General features: G+C 39.4%; 3 protein-coding genes across 3 annotated transcripts; all 3 read left to right on the forward strand.

The window, feature by feature from the left end:
- The first annotated feature begins 1,211 nt into the window (after positions 1-1,211).
- Positions 1,212-2,910, forward strand: LOC144235350 (protocadherin beta-12-like). Its single transcript, XM_077768902.1, has one exon. The coding sequence runs from the start codon at positions 1,273-1,275 to the stop codon at positions 2,908-2,910; it is 1,638 nt and encodes a 545-aa protein (XP_077625028.1). The 5' UTR covers positions 1,212-1,272.
- A 7,832-nt stretch (positions 2,911-10,742) lies between these two features.
- Positions 10,743-12,077, forward strand: LOC144235272 (protocadherin beta-14-like). The gene has a single exon (XM_077768796.1). The coding sequence runs from the start codon at positions 10,743-10,745 to the stop codon at positions 12,075-12,077; it is 1,335 nt and encodes a 444-aa protein (XP_077624922.1).
- Positions 12,078-20,890: 8,813 nt separating this feature from the next.
- Positions 20,891-23,525, forward strand: LOC144235271 (protocadherin beta-18-like). The gene has a single exon (XM_077768794.1). The coding sequence runs from the start codon at positions 20,894-20,896 to the stop codon at positions 23,279-23,281; it is 2,388 nt and encodes a 795-aa protein (XP_077624920.1). The 5' UTR covers positions 20,891-20,893; the 3' UTR covers positions 23,282-23,525.
- The last annotated feature ends 1,777 nt before the right edge of the window (positions 23,526-25,302 follow it).

The following is a 25,302-nucleotide window of genomic DNA, read 5'->3' on the forward strand; positions in this document are numbered from 1 at the left end:
TTATTTTTGAAAGAGAGAGAGAGTATGAGCGGGGAAAGGGCAGAGAGAAAGAGGGAGACAGGATTTGAAGCAGGCTCTGCACTGACAGCAGAGAGCCTGATTCGGGGCTTGGACTCACAGAAATCGGTTGCTCAACTGACTGAGCCACCCAGAAGCCCCTTAGTATTTTTAAAAGAGGGAGGATAACTGAGTGTAGTCAACCCACCTACTTTTCAATTTCTACCCTTGTAGTGACAATTTTTCAATAGCATATCTATCTTACATTTTAAAATGTAATTTGAACTTAACATTTTTAGATGCATATTTTTTAGATTGCTCCTTAATCCGTTTAGAAAGCATTTTTGAGATCATTGGTGAATTTCTAGTATCTATTCCTGACAATTTCCCTCATTATGTAGCAACCTTGCACTTTGGCTACGACTCAAACCACCCAAAGCTTATGAGGTGGTCCCAGACAGTTAAAGCAGAGGCCAAAGATGGGTCTTCATATTCTGAGACTAAAATCTCCACCTATAATTCTATGCCTCTTGAAATATTGATTCTTTCAATAGCAAGTATATGATCTTAATTAGTCTAATCAGAGTAAAACTAAGTTTTTCCTCTGTAACTGGTAAAGAGAATCTCTCTTTTGGGGAAGAAAATGAAAGCAGGTGACCATAGTTATAGCTGGAATAAATCTTGTGAACCTAAGGGAAGGTGGCTTTAGGAGTAAGCCTGCTTTAAACAAAACTAGCATATTTGTGTACTTATTAAATAATTTGGTAGTATTTGGTAAGTTATGAGAAGCTAGGACTAAATTATGGCTTTACATAATGCCTTCCACCCCAGCATTTTACTTCATTTTCTCCCAGTTCACAGTTCACTGCAGTGAAGGAAATCTACAGAGATGCCTTCTTGTGCTATAACAACTATCTATTTGTGTTCCACCTTACAGTTTATCCAATTTCATATCCTCTGAAAGGACTCTCAAGGTGACTCATGTAATACTCCTGTATTACAACCGAAAGAAGGCCAAGTAGTGATGCTATCTTGTTTCAGGTTTTCAGTCTTCTCAGAAATATTAGAAACTTCTGTGGGCCAGGAATCACATCTTGTATTTAAAACAATTCTAACAACATCAGAAACTGTAAAGAGTATAAAACAATTATTATGGAAGACAGAATATCTTTGTAATCACTAAACACAATGAGTAAAACAACATTTGTTTCTAAAGGACATTTATATTAGCGGAATTTAGGTAGCTTTCATCAAACTGAAAATCTGTGGAGACGCATGGTGGCGCTGCAGGATAACATCGCGCCTGGGGAAAAACCTAAATTGGATGATGTTCTGGACCCTTTACCACAGTGCGCACAGAGCGTTGGGAAGACAAAAAGAACATGCCTTCAAAGGGCTAACTACAAGCTATTCAACAGGGTTAAATTCCTTAGGCCTCCTAAGACTCAGTGGACATTATCAGAGGCACGTTTCCCAGAACTGCGAAGGGTAGCTGAAGCAATTCTGCAGGCAGCTTTCGGTAAAGGAGCTATGGAGAACGGAAGGGCAGACACTCTGCAGATAAGGCAAGTCCTGCTTCTCTTTGTTTTGCTAGGAATGTCTCAGGCGGGTTCTGAGTCTGGGCGCTTTTCTGTGGCAGAGGAAATGCAGAGCGGGAGCTTTGTAGGCAATATGGCAAAGAACCTGGGACTAGAAGTGGGTGAGCTGGTCTCAAGGGGGGCTCAGGTGGTCTCTAATGATAACAAAAATCGTTTGCAGCTGGACAGAAACACTGGGGATTTGCTCTTAAGTGAATCACTAGACCGGGAGGAGCTCTGTGGCTCCACTGAGCCTTGCGTGCTGGATTTCCAGGTATTAATGAAAAACCCTTTGCAGTTTTTACGAATTAAGCTCCAGGTCACGGACATAAATGACCACTCTCCCGTCTTCTTAGAAAAAGAAGTGCTCCTAGAAATTCCAGAGAATAGTCCTGTTGGTGCTGTGTTCTTACTAGAAAGTGCAAAGGATTTAGATGTAGGAATCAACAGTCTAAAGAACTATACAATAAGCCCCAACTCTCATTTCCACATTAAAATGAGAGTCAATCCAGACAATAGGAAATACCCAGAGTTGGTTCTGGACAAGGCATTGGATTATGAAGAGCAGTCCGAGCTCAGTTTCATCCTCACTGCTCTGGATGGTGGATCTCCACCTAGGTCTGGAACTGTCTCTGTTCGAATTGTGGTTGTGGACATTAATGACAACTCCCCCGAGTTTGAGCAGCCATTTTATGAGGTGAAGATTCCAGAAAACAGCATATTAGGCTCAGTCATTGTCACCGTCTCAGCTTGGGATTTAGACTCAGGAAAAAATGGAGAAATATCATATACTTTTTCCCATGCCTCAGAAGATATTCGCAAGACATTTGAAATTAACCAAAAGTCTGGAGAAGTCCGTTTAACAGCATCCATGGATTTTGAAACAATTGAATCATACTCAATAATCATTCAAGCTACAGATGGGGGAGGTCTCTTTGGAAAATCAACAGTCAGAATTCAGGTGATAGATGTGAATGACAATGCTCCTGAAATCTCAGTATCATCAATTACCAGTCCAATCCCAGAAAATTTGCCTGAGAATGTGGTTATGGTTTTTAGCATACGAGACAGAGACTCTGGGGACAACGGGAGGATGATCTGTTCTATCCCAGAAGACCTCCCTTTCGTGCTAAAATCTTCAGTTGAGAATTATTACACATTGGAAACGGAGAGAATGCTGGATAGAGAGAGCCAAGATGAGTACAACATCACTATCACTGTCGCTGACTTAGGGACGCCCAGGCTGAAAACTCAACTCAACCTAACCGTGACGGTCTNAAGGAAGTGGAAGAAAATGCCTCCTTCCAGAATAATTTTGGGATTTAATTATTGCTAGGAACCCCAGAGCTACCAGTACGAGGTGTGTCTGCGGGGAGGATCTGGAACCAATGAGTTCAAGTTCTTGAAGCCGATTATCCCTAACCTCCCACCCCAGTGCTCCGGCAAAGAAACGGAAGAAAATCCTACTTTCTACAGTAGCTTTGGGTTCAATATATAGTGACCATAATTAACTTTAATATTACATATGTGCCACTTTTTTGTGCCACTTCCAAATCAGTGTTATTTCCCCCAATTTGTGTGTTTTAAATTGTATTCAGTGTGGTTTTATACTTTCACAAATTCTACCCATTTTTACTTTTAAGAGAATGTTTATTTGTGGTGGTAATGAGATGGTAATTTATTTTGTAATCCATGAGGTCTTAATGTGTAATGAGTTTGTTAAGTTACAACACCAAATCACTTTTTGTCGATGGCCCTCTCTCCAGTTGAACTTTGAGCTTTCACCCAGAATTATGCTTATGGTAAAATAAAAGAGACCACTTTCAAAGTATTTCAAGTGTGCAAGTATTTCTTCATTCTTTCTTGCATTTTTTTCTTGTGGTGTAGTAATGATTGCTATTCAGTAATGTAGTTTTTCTTTCTTTAAATTCACTGCATTTTTATTAACACTTAAAAATGTTTATTGCTGTTTAAAATACGCCTGAAAAATCATGTCCTCTAATAGAATTAAAAGTGTAATCACATTGTTAGAAAGGGCCAGAAGGCAATTATGTTAGTATCTCTTCTTCATGCTTCCTGGAGAGTGACTGTGAAAGCATATCAATACTGTGGCTACCCAGAGAACCTTGGAATATGGGGTTATAATTTTCTCCATATTTTCTCCATATATTTCCATATAATTTTCTCCAGATTTCTTGTTGATATTACAGAGCTAACATGCAATTCACTAGAATCCATCTCAATATAATTTGTATAGCATAAAGTGGACTTGTGTGCTAATGTTCATATTTTTGCTTTCTGTCTCCTCCCAGAATTACACACACACACACACACACACACACACACACACACACGGCACCAATTTATTTTTTTTAAGTAATTTTAAAGTAATCTCTACATCTAACGTGGCCTTGAACTCATGACCCTGAGATCAAGATTTGCACACTACCGACTAAGCTAGCCATTGCTCCTGCGCACTAATTTCTAAATGTAAAATGACAGCCAACAGAAAAGTTATGTTGTATATATTATGTAATATACAAACAGAAATGTTTTGTAAATAATTCTTAGCTTTTTTAAAAAGTCTAAAACTGCCCATATTATTCCATTCTTATTAATTTTCAAGCATGGTCATGATCCCCTAAAGTGATTTCATGACCCTACTAATGAACTGCAATCTGAAGTGTGAAAACCACTTTTCTCAGAGCTATTTGTAGGTATGTGTACAGCATTGAGAAGTATCAAAAGAATGCTTTAAGGTTCTAATTAAAAATTTTTTTTCAAACCCATTGTAAGAGAAAGTTTTGTCTGATGCAGCACAGGCACAGACAAACCACTCTTTACTTTAGTGATGTGACTACATTACAGAAGAGAAAGCATTCATTGTTGGGGCAAGAGTTTTCCAGTGAATCTCACCAATAAGCCGAAAGTCTACATTGTGGAAGGAAAGTGTAAAGAAACAAAATGAGTGAGGCTATTGAGGAAAGAAAGTGTGTGTGTGAGAGAGAGAGTAGGCACAGGAATGATGAAATGGGTGAGGGTGAGCAAAACAACTGTTCTGTTGCCTCTAGAACCAGTGCCAGAAACTGCCTCTTCAATAAATTTAAAAACTTTATCTTGTCACTTTAGCAGGGCTAGGTATTAGTTAATGTCAGGAAGCAGAATCTCTTGCTCTAGCATATCCAAAATAATCTAATGTTCACGCTTTCTGAAAACTACGATTTCACCACCAGTTCTTCTGAACTGCACGAACCGATTCATTATGCTTTGAATTCAGGACAAATGGAGGGAACAGAAGTTTCTTCCTGCAGGCTAATTAAATTCTAATTTCCTATTTTTAGAAGTGGAACTAAGAGCAAGTTCTTTTCCCCCTAAATGAAAGCTGCTTTACATAGAGAACAAAGATTCATAAGAAATTTATAAATCAAAGTAAATTATTAAGATTACCTTCTGTCTTGGGGCACCTGGGTGCCTCAGTTGGTTAAGCGTCCACCTTTGGCTCAGGTCATGATTTCATGTTTTATGAGTTCGAGACCCGCATTGGGCTCCGTGCTGACAACACGGGACCTGCTTGGGATTCTCTCTCTCTGCTTCTCTTTCTGCCTCTCCCCCACTTGTGCTTTCTCTCATAAATAAACTTTAAAAATAAATCCTATATTGTATGATCCTATTTATATGATATATTCTGGACAGGCAAATCTATAGGGACAGAAAGATTAGTGGTTGTCTACAGCTGGAGGGAGTATATGGGATGGAGAGCAGCTAAAGGGTAAGAGGTTTCTTTTTCAGGTATGGTGTTCTGAAATTAGATTGTGATAATTGAACAACTCTGGAAATATACTAAAAAACCATTGCATTGTACACTTTAAATGGGAAAACTATGGTATGTAAGTGATATGTCAATAATGCTATTAAAATCACTGGTGGGAGTGGTTCTTGCAACCTATGTCCCAAGTAAGATGGGCCTTCTCTCATCTGTAATAGGGGAGGGGGGAAAGTGCAGTTCAAAAAGCTCAGGCAGAAAAATCTCATGTGTGCAACAGCAGAGAAAAGGACCAGGTTTTGTTGCTTCAAGTTTTTCCAGATACCTAAACAGGAAGACTTGGGACTTGTCTATTTATGGAAAGAACTATGTGTTTCCTGACTCATGGAGAGTGGCTAGGTCTTCAGAAGCTCAGATGCCCAGATAAAAGTAACCAATTCTCTTCAAATGTATTGCTAAAAACAATTGTGTTCTTATGCTTCAAATAACTCATTTATACCTGGTGCCTGGGTGGCTCAATCAGTTAAGCAACCGTCTCATGATCTCATGGTTCGTGGGTTCAAATAACTCATTTATAGTTAAATTTAAGCCACTGCATAGAACTCAAACTGCATCAGCCAATTTTATGTCAAAGGACTATACATTGTCCACTGGGGAAAATGCCATTTACAAAATGGAGATGTGAGAGATGGCCCAGGCTCCCGGAGATGATTTTCTTGAAAATTGTTACCAATAAAAATCAAGTAACAATTTACACTGGAATTCACTATGAGAAAGGACAAAGACATTTCTGCTTATAAACACTTTGTTCTACTCATCTCCTTTCTACCTCAAGTCTTGCTACCACTCAGGTCCACTGGTTAATATAATAACATGGATTCTAGATATTCACCTCTCCTCCAGCTCAATCATTATGCTCTGGCCACATGCTGTACTTTCCCACCACCCCATATTGGTTCTTTCTATGAAATAAAAATTTCAGATATCTCTCTTTCTGAGAATATAATCCCCTATGCCTTTTATCCTCTCATTCTGCTATTCCTTTCACATATTGTCTTTGACCTTATTAGAATCTCTATTACACGATGCTGCTATTATATATTAACTCCCCTCATGTTCTAATTTCTCTCCTATTAAGCTTATTCCCTGGTCTACCTCTTGCAATCACCCTCATGCTCATATTCTATATTCCCTTGTTCAGTTTTCCTTCACAAAAACCACCTGATGAAAATCCACTCCAGATGGATATAATTGTCTTCTTCCTCTTCTGTCATTTCAGGGATGCTGTACTCTCTAAATGAAAACTAAGAGAATTATCACTACTATCACACTAAGTTTATCACATCTAAACTTACTTGGGCTTTCAAGACCAAGAAATCATTTTATATTTTCCTAATCAGCTCTCTCTTCTTCATAACAACTACTTCAATCTTAGTTATCTTTTTTAAAATATTTTTTAATTTATTTCTAGGAGAGAGAGAGAGAGAGAGAGAGAGACAGCGTGAGCAGGGGAGGGTCAGAGAGAGAGGGAGTCACAGACTGAAACAGGCTTCAGGCTCTGAGCTGGCAGTCAGCACAGAGCCCGACGTGGGGCTCGAACCCACCAACCGCGAGATCATGACCTAAGCGAAAGTCGGACGCTTAACCGACTAAGCCACCCAGGCGCCCCCAAATCAGCATTTTAAATAAGTTCAAATTTCCCTAGGTTTAAAAAAATCCCTGTTTTTGAGTCTCAAGTCCCCTCCAGGTACCATCCATTTTTTTCTTTAGAGCTAAATTTGAAAGGATTCTCATCTTTACTTCCTTATCCTTCTCGCTTTTCAGCCAAGTGCAATCTGATTTTTATCATAACCGTTCTAAACCACTACTGTAAAAGTGAAGATTTCTGTACAAGTTAGGTAAGGTTATATTGCTGAACAAAGCAGCACAATTACACAGTGGCTTGTAAACATGTGTATCTCCTTAAAACAGTTCAAGTGTAAATGACTAGGTAGATGAGGCAGCTTTGCTCATTACAGTCCTTACAGAACCAAATTTCGATCCAAGTAATTGCTTCTACATTCCCTACTGCAATGTCATAATCTGCATGACTGTAGCTGAGACATTGCCCCATCTAGGTTCTAGTTGGCTGGGAGGGAGGAAACACATCCAGATATCATCTCTTCTAGACCTAGGAGTGGCAAACAAAAAAATCTGTTTACAATTTTAGTGAGAACTTAATTCAATTGGCCATAACTAACCACAACGGAGACTGGGACAGGCAATTTATGAATAGCCAATGTGCCTGGGTACAATGCTATTTCTATAAAGGCAACAGCTTTTGACAGACATCTGTTAGAATTCGTGACAATGACCACCTTATTAATCCAAGGGACCATTTAACATTCATTTTTCTTGAGTTTACTAAAGGATTTCCTACCATTGATTTTACTCATCTCCTTCAAGTGCTATTTGCTTTTGGTTTCATGATTCTGAACTCTGGGCTGTCCTTGTCTTTTACAAGATGCTTTATTTCCTTTCTTCTCTAGTGAAGGTCTTTTTTTCAGAGTTCTGCCTCTTCTCTTGTTATCTGATATATTTTTGCTTGGTTTTCTTAGAATACTCACAGTTTCAATCACCATATACATGCTGGTGAAATCCAAAGTCCCTATCTACCCCAGTTCATATCCTATATTCAGTTTTATATATGTAATTATGTACAACTCCACATAGGGACATTCATGTAGGAACATTTATACATATCTTCCAAATACCCTCATCTCAATATAAGCCTGTACAATATTGACTTCATATTTTTCCACTTTAGTCTTTTTTGTTCTTCAGTGTCCTCTGTCTTAGAGAATGACACAACTAACCATTCAGTTGCCCAGTCCAGAGGTGTGTTAATCATCCCTGAGTCTTTCATTTTTTCTCCACATGCAACCTGTTAGTCACCAGATCCTAAGTATCTTTCTAAACATCCCTCTTCTCTCAATCCACACCAACATTACTCTTAAACAGGCTGCCATCATCTCCTAACTGGGGTCTCTGATTCCAGTCACTCCTCCTGAAATCGATTCTCTATACTTCTTTCAAACTGATTTTTCAAGAATGCAGATGCAATCATGTTAATCAAATGTTTAAAACTCTACATTGTATTATAATTTTTCATAGGATAAAGTTTTAAATTTATTAAAAAAATTTTTTAAATGTTTTATTTATTTCTGAGAGAGAGTGAGAGAGTGTGAGCAGGGGAGGGTCAGAGAGAGACAGAGATACAGAATCCGAAGCAGGCTCCAGGCTCTGAGCTAGCTGTCAGCACAGAGCCTGACGCGGGGCTGGAACCCACGAACCCTGAGATCATGACCTGAGGTGAAGTCGGACACTCAACTGACTGAGCCACCCAGGCACCCCTAAAATTTTAAGTTTATTATATAACCTGTGTAATAATTTGGGTCCTCACCTTGCATTCCCCCCTCCTCCCCAGTCTCACTTTTTTTAAACAACAAACATTTATTTATTGTAGTTCTGGAGGCTGGGAAGTCTGAGGTCAGGGTGTGGGCAGATTCTAGGTCTGGTGAGCCCACTTCCTGGTTGTTCTCTTCTTGCTGTGTCTTCACAAGGGAGCTCGCTAGGATCTCTTGTGTAAGGTCACTAATCCCATTCATGAGAGCTCCAATGTAATGACCAAATTACCTCCTAGTGGCCTTACCTCCAAATAACATCACTATGGGGGTTAGGTTTAAACATGTGAATTTGGAGGAACATAAACATTTAGTATCAGTTTTCTTTATTTTTTAAAATATAATTTATTGTCAAGTTGGCTAACATACAGTGTATACAGTTTGCTCTTGGTTTGGGGGATAGATTCCTATGATTCATCTCTTACATACAACACCCAGTGCTCCCCAGTCTCATTTTTAAATTCTCCCTTTCTATGGTTTAAAGTTCAAACCATATTTAACTGTTATTCATCTGCCTGAAACATTCCTCCTTTTCCAGCCAGCTTCTTCAGATCACAACGTCTAATTTACTACCTTACGAAAGCTTTCACAGGTGTTCAAAAATCTGGGCTAGATTTTATTTTTTAGTATACACTTAACTAACACTAGCAACTTTGTAAATATTAATTCATTAGATTCCTACGATAATAATCGTAGGAGGTAAATACCATTATCACCCCTATTTTACAGGTAAGGAAACAGAGGAACATTACTTGCCCAAGCCTGAAGATACTGAATGGTAGAACTAGGATTCAAATGTAAATATTTTGGTTCCAGAATCCATTTTCATATGCTATGCTGCCTCCTAGGTACAAGATGACCCTTTTGGTATTTCTGTATTACTCTTCACCTATGCATACATTGTGAAATATTTTAATAACTTGTCTGCCAAATTTTTAGCCATTGAACTCCATAAAGCCAAGGACTAAATCTATATTATTTATTCCATATTCTTACATGTTTATTAAATTTTAAAATGTTTATTTATTTTGAGAGATAGAGACAGAGCACAGGCAGAGGAGGGGCAGAGAGGGAGAGGCAGTCAGTGTAGATCCTGATGTGGGGCTCAATCCCACAAACTGCAAGATCATGACCTGAGCCTAAGTCAAGAGCTGGAGGCTTAAACTAACCGAGCCACCCCGGTGCCCGGGTGCCACATGTATATTTTAATAATATGTAACGACATTACTAACTATAGTTGACTGAATTCAAAAGTATTTGCAAGAGTGGAGGAGATAATATATTTGAAATTCTCAAGAAATGGCCTAAATATTATTTCTTCAGTTCAAGACATCTTTCTTCCCTACCCCTTTTAGTTCAGGACATTTTAATAGACTCTTCTTGTCAGCATTTAAAACGGCACTAATTAAATGCCCTGTATAGACTTTGTTTGGATCCTGATTCAAACAAACCAATGGTAAAACAAAACAAAACAAAACCATTTTGGGGAAAAATGAGGAAAACCCAATACAGAGTGAATGTAAAGTATTTCAAGTAATTATTGCTAAATTTGCTGGTTGTAATAGTGGTATAGTACTTATATTTTAAAGGCTTTAACTATTAGAGATGCATGGTGAAGTATTTAGAGGTAAAGATATATGATGTCTGGAATTTGCTTTAAAATCCTTCAGAAGTATTCATGAATTACTTGTTCAAAGAGAAAAAAAAAATTAAACAATTCATAGAAACACATGGTGGCGCTGTAGGATAAGATGAAATCAGTGCATGGACAACACTGTGGGCTCCATTATTAAGGGGAACAGAGAACATCCAAGCCACTGAGAAGAGGCAATAAAGGAGTTTCATCTACTAAAGCTGCTGGAGGGCTATAGACCCTCCGGGGGGGTTCTTATTTTTAAAAATTTAGCTTCAGCTTCCAAAATTAGGGCTGAACTTAATTTTTTCTGCAAAAGAGAAGGAGCCATGGAGATCAAAGGGGTGCTCACTCTGCAGAAAAGGCAAGTCCTGATTCTCTTTGTTTTTCTGGGATTATCTCAGGCAGGCCCTGATTCAGTGCGATATTCAGTGGCAGAGGAAACAGAAATTGGTTCTTTTGTGGCAAATCTTGCAAGGGATCTAGGGCTTGGGGTGGAGGAGCTGTCCTCCCGGGAGGCCCGGGTAGTGTCTGATGATAATGAAAAGCACTTGCAACTTGACTTACTGACGGGGGATTTGCTCCTAAATGAGAAACTGGACCGAGAAGAGCTCTGTGGTTTCACCGAGCCGTGTGTGCTACATTTTCAGATGGTACTGGAAAATCCTCTACAGTTTTTTCGGGGTGAGCTGCATGTCAAAGACATAAATGATCACTCTCCTTTGTTTCTGGACAAGGAAATACTTATTAAAATATCAGAAAGTACCAGTAGTGGAACCACATTCCTAATGGAGAGTGCCCAAGATTTGGATGTAGGAACCAACAGTCTCCAAAACTACACAATTAGCCCTAATTCTCATTTCTACATTAAAATTCGAGACAGCGGTGATGGAAAGATATACCCAGAACTGGTCCTGGACAGAGCATTAGATCATGAGGAGGAGCCTGAGCTCACATTAACACTAATAGCACTGGATGGTGGATCTCCACCCAGGACTGGGTCAACTTTGGTTCTCATCAAGGTTTTGGATATCAATGACAATGCTCCTGAGTTTGCTCAGAGGCTCTATGAAGTGCATGTCCTGGAGGACACTCCTGTTGGCTCCTGGATTATCACCATTTCTGCTAAGGATTTGGATTCAGGAAATTATGGGAAAATATCATACACATTTTTTCATGCATCAGAAGATATTCGTAAAACATTTGAAATCAATCCAATATCTGGGGAAGTTTACTTGAGATCATACCTGGATTTTGAAGTAATACAGTTCTACACTATAAATATTCAGGCAACAGATGGTGGGGGTCTTTCAGAAGAATGCACTCTTCTGGTTAAAGTAATAGATATAAATGATAATCCACCAGAAGTGACCATCTCATCATTTACAAAGACAATTCCAGAGAACGCCTCAGAGACTCTGGTTGCTCTTTTCAGTGTCAGAGACCAAGACGCTGGGGACAACGGGAGGATGGTTTGCTCTATTCAAGACGAGCTCCCTTTTTTTCTGAAACCAACCTTTAAGAACTTTTTCACTCTAGTTTCGGAAAACGCGCTGGACAGAGAGACAAGATCTGAGTACAACATCACTATTACCGTCACTGACTTAGGGACCCCCAGGCTGAAAACTCAACTCAACCTAACCGTGACGGTCTCCGACGTNTGACGGGAGGAACTGGGACCAATGAGTTTAAATTTCTGAAGCCAATTATCCCCAGGCTTCCAGTCCCTGACACTGAAAGGAATATAAAGGGAAATGAGAACTTTAGGAATAGCTTTGGATTCAACATTCAATGAAATAATTTATTTTAAACTTTGAATCTTTTGTTTTTCTTGACAATCTGTGGATACTTTTTGCTAGTCTGTAATGGATATTAAGTTGTACCATGGTTGCATGTATTATTATTTCTTGGGCTCTCCTTACAGTTGCTTTAAAAATCTTTGTTAGTGGCCATATTCCAGAAATGGAAATATAATCTATGTTTTGGGTTTTTTACCCAGTTATTTGGTCATAAATGTTTTATAAATAGAGTTATTAGTACTTTTTGTTGTGATAATGGTGTTGTTTTGCAAGACAATGTTACTAATTATTTGGAGGTACAAACTGATACATTAAGAGTGAATGCCACAATATATGCGATTGACTTCTAGACATTTCATTAAATCCTAAAAAAAAAAAATGTGTTGTTGGATCTGGGTGGAAGCCTATTGGATTTTATTGCACTATTCACTTTGCAAATTTTCATCGTAAAGTGTAAAAAATGATACCCTCATATTCAGATCCTAGGATACCTTATTTGCTTGCTTTTTGTAGTGTTCTTTAGGAATTCACTTTATGACAAAATAAAAGTGACCACATTGAAAATTACTGATATCTTAAGTTTCCTTTGTTGTTGTTATTGTTATGCTGTTGTGGGGAAGGAGCCTTATAATGCTGTGGGCCTTGATGTCACTGCTTTTTTAAAAAAATATCATGTTTGCTAATTTAAATTTATATTATTTTATATAGTTCATGACTTACCTAGAATGTAGTTCATGGTATCATCCTGGGTAAAATAATAACTCTTCTTCAGAAGAGTACGGATAGAAACTTCTTAAGAAACTGAAATGAAATTCAAACTGTTAAAGAAATGAATTAGGTTCGCTTTTCTATTGATTTATAAGAGTAAATATAAAAACTTTTAATACTTTGTGGCCTCGCTCAGATATCCAGAAAGAAGGAATGGATCTGAATTTATGGCTTATAGATATCTCTTGGTATTACAGATTATGTCTCCAATATAGGAGTAGACAGTTTAATGGAAAATTACAGGTAGATATTTTCTTAGCTTTATTGCAATATGGATATAGAGCTAGTGTGCCTATATATTTTTGTAATTTGTCTCTTAAAATTAGATATTATAGACTAGATGGTCTAATAAAATGGAATTTGACATTGTGAAATGGGTAAAACAAATTCCAATTTCCTTCGGAATTTTTTTCTTCATGAAATGTTCACTTATTTTGTGTTGCAATAGGTACTTACTAGTTTTGAGAATTTTCATATAAATAGATATTTAAACAATAAAATCTTGAAAAGCAATGTTTGGGCCCTCTTAATCCCTCAGACTCATAAGAAGTAAATCTTCTGTTTCTTACACACTAATGAGAATAAATAAGAACGGAATACCCTATTTGAATAATGTAGGAACCAATTTGTAGACTATAGAATCCAGGGTCAGATCATTTTATATGAGAACTTTGTCTTTTTTTTTTTTAATTCCAAGATTTTATTTAAATTCAAGTTTGTTAACATATACTATAGTATTGTTTTCAGGAGCAGAATTTAGTGATTCATCACTTACATACAACACCCAGTACTCATCCCAAGTGGCCTCCTTGATGCCCATTGCCCATTTAGCCTATCCCTTCACCCACCTCCCCTCCAGCAACCCTCAGTTCGTTCTCTGCATTTAAGGGTCTCTTATGGTTTGTCTCCCTCTCTGTTTTTATCTTATTTTATTTTTACTTCCCTTCCCTTATGTTCATCAGTTTTGTTTCTTAAATTCCATATACGAATGAAATCATAGTATTTTTCTTTCTGTGACTGACTTATTTAGCTTAGCATAATACACTCTAGTTCCATCCATGTCTTTGCAAATGGCAAGATTTCATTCTTTTGATGGCTGTGTAATATTCCATTGCATATATTTATACCACATCTTCTTTATCCAATCATCAGTTAATGGACATTTGGGTTCTTTCCATAATATGACTATTGTTCATAGTGCTGCTGTAAACATTGGGGTGCATGTGCCCCTTTGGATCAGTATTTTTGTATCCTTTGGATAAATACCTAATAGTGCAGTTGCTGGGTCATACGGTAGTTCTATCTTTAACTTTCTGAGGAACCCTCACACTGTTTTCCAGAGTGGCTGTACCGGTCTGCGTTCCCACCAACAGTGTAAGAGGGTTCCCCTTTCTCTCCATCCTTGCCAACATCTGTTGTTTCCTGAGTTGTTAATTGTAGCCATTCTGACAGGTGGGAGCTGGTATCTCAATGCAGTTTTGATTTGTATTTCTCTGATGATAAGTAATGTTGAGCATCTCTTCATGTGTCTCTTAGCCATTTGTATGTCTTCTTTGGATAAATGTTCATGTCTTCTCCTCATACTTAACTGAATTATTTATTTTGGGGCATGTTGAGTTTGATTAACAGAGCTTGGTTGTGATAGAGGATATGTTAAAATCACTAGAAGGTAGGAGCAAGTCATATTACTTAGCAAATGTTATTGGAAAATTGGGTCACTATATAGTTGGGTCACTAGAAAATTGGGTCACACATCTCATGCCATATAAGAATAAACTTTATATGGATCTAAGGGGTGAATTTAAAGTATTTTAATTGAGAAAATATAATAAATCTAAGTAAAATATATTTATGATCTTACTATTAGTATGAATTTCTTAAACAAGGCTTTAAAGTACAAACAATAAAGATAAAAGTTGACAAATACTACTACCTCAAAACTAGAGGATAGCATAGGCAAGCTAAAAGACAGGGAGAAGCTACATACAGCAGTTTAACTGAGAAGGATTAATATTCAGATTACTCAAATAATTGCAGATTAGCAAAAATCAAAAAGTCGAGGGCTAATAAGACTTTTTAAAGGATAAAGGGAAAAGAAATTTAAAAAAGGGAAACCAAAGTCTGAAAAGAATTTGAAATGACACTCAACCTCATTAGTTGGTGAAAAAACATATAAGATACTAGTTTACACCTATAGCATTAATAAAGATAAGAAATTTGTATAATATCAAGTGGAACAATATGAAATCACATGTACAGCCCACTTTGAGAGATTTTGATAGTACTTAATGAAATTTAAGAATGAACATACTCTCTGATTCAAGAATTCTACTTGGGGTATATAAGCCGGAAGCTTCTTTCATTTTTTTAAATGTTTTAAGTTTAAGGTGTATAAGTCAGAGAATTTATTTCATGGCTTCACACATGATATGCATAAGAATGTTCATCTTGGGAGAGCAAAGAATAGGAGTCAGTCCTACATATCCATCAGTAAAACAACTGATAAATGAGTTGTGGAAAAGGTTTCTGAAGGAGTATTATGCAGTATTACCAAAAGGAATAAACTAGGTGTGTTCATAATCACAAGGATAAATCCCAAATATTTTATTTTATTAAAAAATGTTTTTTATGTTTATTTTTGAGAGAGAGATAGAGTGTGAGTGGGGTAGGGACGGAGAGAGAGGGGGACACAGAATCTGAAGCAGGCTTCCAGGCTCTGAGTTGTCAGCACAGAGCCTGATGTGGGGCTTGAACCCATGAACTGTGAGATCATGACCTGACACTTAACTGACTGACCCAGGCACCCCTAAATCCCAAATATTTTTAAAGTTTATTTATTTATTTTGAGAGAAACAGAGGCAGCACATGTCAGGGGGTGGCAGAGAGGGAGGGAGAGACAATCCCAGGCAGGCTATGAGTTGCCAGTGCAGGCCCTGATGTGGGGCTTGATCTCATGAATCATGAGATCAGGACCTGAGCCAAAATCAAGGGTTGGAAACTTAACTGAGTGAGCCACCCAGGCACCCTCCAAATATTTTAATAGGAAGAAAGATACTGAAATTTATGGCACAGTGCCATATGTATCTATATAATACGTAATATCTTATAGTTGTGTAAATATATAAATAAACATATTGGAAGGAGAGAAATAAGGAGAGATGCAGGAAAGAAGATGTGTTTAAATATAGCAGAATAAGGGACACAGAGATAAGTGGGAGCTATACCAATATCAATGACAGAAATGGTTTCTTCTAAGAGATTGTTTTTATTGGTCAGTTGAAGTTGGTAAAAAATGCATATTATTTGTCTGTCTTCTTGAGGTCAATTAATTGCCCATACTCTAGGAAGCCAAGAGTTGTAATTCTGAGACATAACCATACCCTTGAGATTTACTTTTCATAAGGATGGTATAGATTATATAGACCAATGCTTCCACTGAAAACAATTGGTTAATAAGACACAAATATAATGTCCAAGGGTAATCCAGAGAGATAAATGAATTTAAGAATTACTCTTCCCCTGGAATATTTGAAATCCTGGAAAGTGTGAACCCCTATTTTTATGGTTTATATAATAAAGGAGGAAATTGGGGCGCCTGGGTGGCTTAGTCGGTTAAGCGTCCGACTTTTGCTTAGGTCATGATCTTGCGGTTCGTGGGTTCGAGCCCCGCGTCGGGCTCTGTGCTGACTGCCGGCTCAGAGCCTGGAGCCTGTTTCAGTCTGTGACTCCCTCTCTCTCTGACCCTCCCCTGCTCATGCTGTCTCTCTCTCCTAGAAATAAATAAAACATTAAAAAAAAAATAATAAGGGAGGAAATCAAAGCATAACAAAGTGAGAAGTTTATAGAAGACCTTTGCATTACTAAATATGGATCCCTAAGAACTACACCTTTAAGGTGAAAGCGAACTGGAAATGGGTGAGACCTTATGTGGAATTTCAGCTCTGAATTTCTCAATGGTTGTTGACAAGTAGTCCTTCCAGATCCTGATGGAACCAAAAGCAGACCTTCTACGTAAGAAAGTTGATCCTAAGGCTAAAAACCTTCATATAAATAAGTTTTACATTCTCAACTTGAACACAACGATAACTGCATACACAAGGAAACATGACACCATGAGTGAGAGCCAGTAGAAAAAAACATAGGACAGAAGTATACTTCAAACATTTTAATTGGCAGACATAATCTAATAATATACTAAACACTTAAAGGTTATCCTTGAAGGTGTATAGGGAATATGAAATGTGACAGATTATTAAAGAACCAAATAGCACTGAAAAATATAACCACAATTTAAATTCAATCAAAACTGAATAAAAGGTTTATTAGGAAAGTAGATATTAGCAAATGAATAATTTGTGAAGTGAAAGGTCAGAATATAATTTATCTAGCACATAGCTCAGAGGGTTTAGAAGATGAGAAATATGGAGGAGATGGTTAGAAACATAGGAGAGAGTAAAAAGGTTTAAGATAGGATTAGAAGCAATATTTGAAATATATTGGAGGGATGTCTGGCTGGTTCATTGGTGGAGCACATGACTCTTAATCTCAGGGCTGTGAATTCAAGCCCCATGTTGGGTGTGGAGCCTACTTAAAAAAAAATATATATACATATTAGAAAATAGCTGAGATTTTTCCAGAATTGATGAAAATATCAGTGTACAGATTCAAAAGGCTCAAATAAACCTAATAGGATAAATAAAAGATAGCCATGCCTGGAAACATCATCGTGCAGTTTCAGAAAGACAAAGGCAAAGTGAAATCTTTTTTTTAAAGGTTTATTTATTTGTGAGACACTGCCAGAGGGGTAAGGGCAAAGAGAGGGGGAGACCCAAAGTATCCTTAGGGAGCTCTATGCTGTCAACCTGATGCTGGCCCGAACTCATGAACTCACGGAGTGCTAGCTCATGACCTTAGTGGAAGTCAGATTTTCAACCAACTGAGCCACCTACACACACCAAGAGAAATCTTTCTAAAAAAAATGAAAAGGCAGGGGCACCTTGCTGGCTCAGTCACAAGATCATGCAACTCTTGATCTTGGGGTCATGAGTTCAAGCTTCACGTTGGGTGCAGAGAGTACATAAATTTAAAATATACATATATATATATATAAATGAAAAGGCATATGGAAAAGACATGTAATATTTAAATACATGACAGTTAGGCAAACAGCTATGTTCCATTAAACCCTGGTACTGAAAACTGAAAGTAAGAAATCTTGCTGAAAGAAATGAGCAAATCTTCCTGCCTTTACAGTCTTTGCACATAAGAATCATCAAATGAGAGAATCAAGTGAGAGGTATCAGTGTTTATTTAAATTAAACAAGATGGGGGGCACCTGGGTGGCTCAGTGGGTTGGACGAGCGACTCCTCATTTCAGCTGAGGTCATGATAGTAGATTTGACACCCGCCTCAAGCCCCTAGTTAGATTCTCTGGGGCTCTATCTCTAACTCTTTCTAGGCCCCTCCCCTGCTTGCACTCTTTCTCTCTCGTTCTCTCAAAATGAATAAACTAAAAAATTAATTAATTAAACAAGATCACAGGAGAGAGGTGGTGTAAAGACATTTGACTTATCGAATATAACTTCTTAGAGTTTTCCTCTGTCCATCCCTTGCCACAATTTCAAGTCCAGGAGTTTGACCTCTCTCTCTTCTAGCCTTCTCCATGTGTGGTGACATCATTTCTACTCTAGTCTTAGTCACCTAAGATCATGGTCATTTTCTGCAGATGGTAGTCTCTTAGAGCTACATCATTTCTGAAATCACAAAATCAAGCACACTCCTCCTCATATATAGCTTACATTCTTTCTTTAAGAACTTCAATCACCATTTATACCAATAAACCCTAAATTTGTCTCTACCCCTCAAACCTCTTTTCTGTATATAATGGAAGATTATTATATAACTCTTTATTTGGGATGCTCTATGGACAATTCAAACTCAACATGTTTTAAATATTTTCCTTCCTCAAACCTAACATTACCTCCAACTCTATACCTGTTCCTCTCTTCTCCTCTTCCTGTTTTCGTTATCAGTTAATAGCACCGACATTCATTCAATTCCTGATTTCAAGCCTGAAAAAAGTGTATATTTACTTCACTTTTTCTTATTCCACCCTTTCCATGTTTAAATCTGTCACCACATCCTGTAAGGTTAGCATTTTTTGAAATGTTTATTTATTTTTGAGAGAGGAGGGAACAGAGAGAGAGAGAGAGAGGGAGCCAGAGGATCTGAAGCAGGCTTTGCACTGGATTCAAACTCAGGAACTGTGAGATCATGACCTGAGCCAAATTGGATGCTTAACCGACTGAGCCACCCAGGTGCCCTTTGTCATCTTTTTAATATAACTTTATTATTGCATTTCTAGTTGAGGTTAATATCATCTCCTTTTATATTGAAAAGCCTTTAAAAACAATTCTCATTTCAGATTTGCACAAGTATGTTTTGAGATTGCCTGGAGGGGCATCTGGGTGGCTCAGTCAGTTAAGCGTTTGGCTTTGGCTCAGGTCATGATCTCATGGTTCGTGAATTCAAGTCCCACATCGGGCTCTGTGCTGATAGCTCAGAGCCTGGACCCTGCTTTGGATTCTGTATCTCCTTCTCTCCTCTGCCCCTCCCCTGCTTGTGCTTTGTCTTTCTCTGTCTCTCAAAAATAAATAAATGTTTTAAAAAACTTAAAAAATATTTTCTGGAAATTTTACCTAACATCCAGTTTTTATTTGAGGAAAGTGTTTTCTGTATTTCCAAATTCTGGTCAAATGACCCTTATCTATGTTCTTAACAATTGCATGAACTTTTGCTATCATGGTATTCATTATGTGTTCTATTTTTAAATGTGTAATCACTTTTCTGCCTCCATCTTTCAGGACAGAAGCTATGTCTGTCTGCTTACCACTGTATCCCTAATACTCACTACTATTCCTAGCACAAATTATATGCTCAGTAAATATTTGCTCAACTAAGTAATGAATGGATGAATAAAATATTTATAATTCTGCCTCTGGAAGGCCTGGGTCTACAAAATAGGTTTCTTTTCCACAACTTAACTTGTATCTAGTTCAACATTTTTTAATGTCAGAAATTGGACATATATTACTTTATTAACCACTGTTGAACATTTACTTTATACTGCTGACAGGTAAGTCTCCTCTGGAGTATCCATAAGTAAATAGTAACATTTACCTAACCTGAAATGCCCAGTCTCTCCAAAGCAACTATTTGCATATATCAGGTTCAGTTACAAATGTATGACCTTATTGTCTTTTCTAAGAGAATTTGCTAATAGCTAAATAAGACTAAAACCTCTGGTTCCCCTTTCCTTTCCAATTTTCCTGGGAATATTCTGCTTATAAAATCCATTACATGAATCCTCAACTATTTTTAGTCATTTTATACATTGTCTTCAAAGAGAGATGAGAACTTAATTGAATTGGGGGCTATATCTTATATATGATTTTTGTATTCACAGTTCTTAACAGATTGTGGTTTATTATGTTAAAGACTGAGTAATAATAGCGTCACATATCACAAAGAATGCAACTCAGCAAATAAGAATATAGGAGGAAATGTAATTTAAATTAGTCAACAAATACACAAGATAAATTGTGTCTCAAACTTACTTGACTGTTTAAAACCTGAGAATCTGCAGTCGCGTGGTGGCGCTGCAGGATAAGATGGGGACTTTTTTGTATCATCAAATGCTCTTGTCTCCATTAATCAGTGGAACAAGAGCATAGGAGAAGCAGGAAGGGGAAACAGGCTTTCAGGAGAAAGCTAAGGAGGCAACACCACCTTCGTGACAGGATTACAAATCCACAGATTACTAGTGGTCCAGGCTGATAGATGAGAGGAGCAATTTAGGAACTGTTTGCAACTGAGTTGAAACATTTCTGCAGAAAGACGTTTGCTTAGGAGCAATGGAGCCACGAGAGAGGCACCCTCAGCAGATAAGGCAAGTGCTGCTTTTCTTTGTTTTCCTGGGAGGGTCTTTAGTGTGTTCAGAGCCCTGGCGTTATTCTGTTGCAGAGGAAATGGAAATCGGCTCCTTTATAGCCAATGTGGTGAAAGATACAGGTTTGGGTGTTGAAGACTTGGTTGCTCGGGGGGCGAGAGTCATCTTTGATGACCATAAACCATATCTACAATTGGATCAGCAGACTGGCAACTTGCTCTTAAGTGAACAACTGGACCGGGAGGCACTTTGCCATCTCACAGAGCCATGTATATTGCATTTCCAGGTATTATTTGAAAATCCTTTACAATTTTTTCGGGCTGAGCTTTGGGTCAATGACATAAATGATCATACCCCTGCATTCCTAGACAAACATATACTTCTGAAAATCTCAGAAGGTACTGCTCCTGGAAGCTCATTTCCAATGGACAGTGCCCAGGACTTGGATGTAGGAAAGAATGGTGTCCAAAACTACACATTAAGTCCCAATCCTTATTTCCATCTTAAATTACAAGACAGTGATGATGGAAGAAAATACCCAGAGCTGTTCCTGGACCAATCTCTGGATCGAGAAAAGGAACCTGAGTTTACATTAACTGTAACAGCCTTGGATGGTGGGTCTCCGCCCAGATCCGGAACTACACTCGTTCGTGTTTTGGTTTTCGATATCAATGACAATGCTCCAGAGTTCGAGAGGTCTGTCTATGAGGTTCAGGTACCAGAAAACAGCCCTCTGGACTCCTTGGTCCTTAGGGTGTCTGCTACAGATTTGGATGCAGGAATATATGGAGAAATATCATACTCATTTTCCCACGTCTCCAGAGACATACGGGAAACATTTGATATCCATCCAATTTCTGGTGAAATCCGCTTAAAAGCACTTCTGGATTTCGAGTTAATTCAGTCATATACAATAAATATTCAGGCTACTGACGGTGGTAGCCTTTCGGGAAAATCAGCAATTTTAGTTCAGGTTGTGGATGTGAATGACAACCCACCAGAAATAGTCATGACATCTCTTACCAGCCCCATACCAGAAAATTCGTCGCCTGAGATGGTGGTCGCTATTTTTAGCGTAAGAGACCAAGACTCTGGGGACAACGGGAGGATGGTGTGCTCAATACAGGACGATCTTCCTTTTCTCTTGAAGCCTACCTTCAAGAATTTCTACACCTTGGTAACAGAGCTGCCACTGGACAGAGAAAGCCAGGCGGAGTACAACATCACCATCACCGCCACGGACTTGGGGACGCCCAGGCTGAAAACTCAACTCAACCTAACCGTGACGGTCTCCGACGTCAACGACAACGCCCCCGCCTTCAGCCAAACCACCTACACCCTGCGGGTCCGCGAGAACAACAGCCCCGCCCTGCACATAGGCAGCGTCAGCGCCACAGACGCAGACTCGGGCGCCAACGCCCACGTCACCTACTCGCTGCTGCCGCCCCAGGACCCGCAGCTGGCCCTGGCCTCCCTGGTGTCCATCAACGCGGACAACGGGCAGCTGTTCGCGCTCAGGTCCCTGGATTACGAGGCGCTGCAGGCGTTCGAGTTCGGCGTGCGCGCGGCCGACCGCGGCTCGCCCGCGCTCAGCAGCCAGGCGCGCGTGCGCGTGCTGGTGCTGGACGACAACGACAACTCGCCCTTCGTGCTGTACCCGCCGCAGAACGGCTCTGCGCCCTGCACCGAGCTGGTGCCCAGGGCGGCCGAGGCGGGCTACCTGGTGACCAAGGTGGTGGCGGTGGACGGCGACTCGGGCCAGAACGCCTGGCTGTCGTACCAGCTGCTCAGGGCCACGGAGCCCGGGCTGTTCGGCGTGTGGGCGCACAACGGCGAGGTGCGCACGGCCAGGCTGCTGAGCGAGCGCGACGCCGTCAAGCACAGGCTGGTGGTGCTGGTCAAGGACAATGGCGAGCCGCCGCGGTCGGCCAGCGTCACGCTGCACGTGCTGCTGGTGGACGGCTTCTCGCAGCCCTACCTGCCGCTCCCGGAGGTGGCGGCGGCCGAGGCGCAGGCCGACCCGCTCACCGTCTACTTGGTCATCGCCTTGGCGTCCGTGTCGTCGCTCTTCCTGTTCTCGGTGCTGGTGTTCGTGGCGGTGCGGCTGTGCAGGCGGAGCCGGGCGGCGTCTGCGGGTCGCTGCCCGGTGCCCGAGGGCCACTTTCGGGGCCACCTGGTGGACGTCAGCGGCACGGGGACGCTGTCCCAGAGCTACCAGTACGAGGTGTGTCTGCGGGGCGGCTCGGGGACCAGTGAGTTCAAGTTCCTTAAACCCGCTATCTCCAGTGTCCCTCCCCCGGAAGGTAAAATGGAGGAAACCCACACCTTTCTGAATGGCTTTGAGTTCTTTTAGGAATTTGATTATTATGCAGAATTTTTAGAGTGAGTCGTATGTCATTGTAAAATGTATTCATTGTAATGTAGAATTCTTTGTTTAGGGTAACTTCATTTTACTTAGAAGTTTTCAGAAGTTTTGATCAATTATCTGTTATCTACTTTTTAAATATAAACTGTGAAGAAACTGTAAGGGAGCTAGGATTTGCATAGTCATTTTTCCTAAATGCAACCTCAAATAATTTATTCAAATATACAGCATTTTCCCTTGAAGCACACTGGGCTCATCATTTTTTTCTGGGTGTCTAAGCTGTAAGTCCTTTCACTGAAACAGTTTTTATGTTTGGTAAAGGAAGATGCATGGTATCAATAAAAACCATGCATGGTTTCTGAGTTGTAAGTATCTTATTTAGATTTTTAAAAAAAAGCATACACAGTCTTGCCAATCTTTCGAATCAAATATTTCTGAGTAATTTTTCTGCATGTAGGCATTTTTCTCTGTAAACATTTTGGAACTGTATATATTGCTGGAAGATGTTGTTGTATTACAATTTTAATCGCGGCTCCTGGGTGGCTCAGTCGGTTAAGCCTCCGACTTCGGCTCAGGTCATGATCTCATGGTTCGTGGATTCGAGTGCTGCGTCGGGCTCTGTGCTGGCAGCTAGCCCAGAGCCTGTTTCAGATTGTGTCTCCCTCTCTCTCTGACCCTCCCCTGCTCATGCTGTTTCTCTCTCTCTCTCAGAAATAAAACGTTAAAAAAATTTTTTTAAATAAAATAAATTTTAATCTTGTTTGGATTAAGATATATATCAAGCCCACACTTCTTTTCTGAGAACTTTGTGGGACTTCCCAAGGGAGGTAATCACCATTGAGATGTTTATTATTCTTTTCTTTACCTCTCTTGGCCATTCTTGATTGGTTTAGTAAGACTCCTGATTAAAGTAGGCATAGTCACATTCTCCAAACCCCTAAGTTTCTACTTATGATGTAGTTCATCTATTTTTTTCTTGATTGCTTGTAACTAGGAAATAAACAGTAAGTATGGGCTGTGGTAGCCATGTTATACTTGTGTAGGCTGGCAGCACAGAGTGGTATGTAGAGAGGGAGGAAAGAAAGGAAGACTGGAAGGAAAATGAGAAGGAATAAGGGAGTGGTGGAGGCAGAAACCTAAGAAACAGAAGAGACTAAGAGCCATTTGATTCTAGACCTGTCAGTTCATGATTCCAGTGTTCCTAAGTCCCCAATGTCTAATTGTTCTTCACCTTTACAGTGAAACTCCAGTTTCCTAATAATAAAATTCCTTTATTTAACTCATCCTGGGGAGAAGGCATTTCTTGAAACAAAACTCTTTTGGAAAGATACCTGCAACCTTGAGAATTCAATTAGAACATTTACCATAAAACCCAGGTCTTTTATTGCAAGCTTTTTTTAAATTTAATTTTGAGGCAGAGAGACAGAGCACGAGTGGGGGATGGGCAGAGAGAGAGGGAGACACAGAATCTGAAACAGGCTCCAGGCTCTGAGCTGTCAGCACAGAACCCGATGGGGGGCTCGAACCCACTAACCATGAGATCATGACCTGAGCCGAAGTTGGAAGCTCAGCCGACAGAGCCACCCAAGCGCCCGGTATTGCAGGCTTTTATTGTTAATTTATTTTTTTTACATTAAAAAATTTTTTTAATTTATTTTTGAGAGTCTGAGAGAGACAGCGCTAGCAGGGGAGGGTCAGAGAGAGAGGGAGACACAGAAATCGAAGACAGGCTTCAGGCTCTGAGCTGTCAGCACAGAGCCCAACGCGGGGCTCGAACCCACGAATCATGAGATCATGACCTGAGCCAAATTTGGAAGCTTAACCGACTGAGCCACCCAGGCGCCCCTATTGTTAATTTAATCAATGCATGGAATAAAAGTGTGCAAGCTTAGAGATAACTAATCTGTATTAGAGGGTTTTGTTACAAAACTTAATTTTGTAAACAATTTTTGAGATCTTTCAACCGAAACATGCTACAACATGTTTTATGGACTATTTTTTTAACAGAT

Source organism: Crocuta crocuta, unplaced genomic scaffold, assembly GCF_008692635.1.
Source record: "Crocuta crocuta isolate KB4526 unplaced genomic scaffold, BGI_CrCroc_1.0 scaffold64, whole genome shotgun sequence".
Lineage (NCBI taxonomy): Eukaryota > Metazoa > Chordata > Mammalia > Carnivora > Hyaenidae > Crocuta > Crocuta crocuta.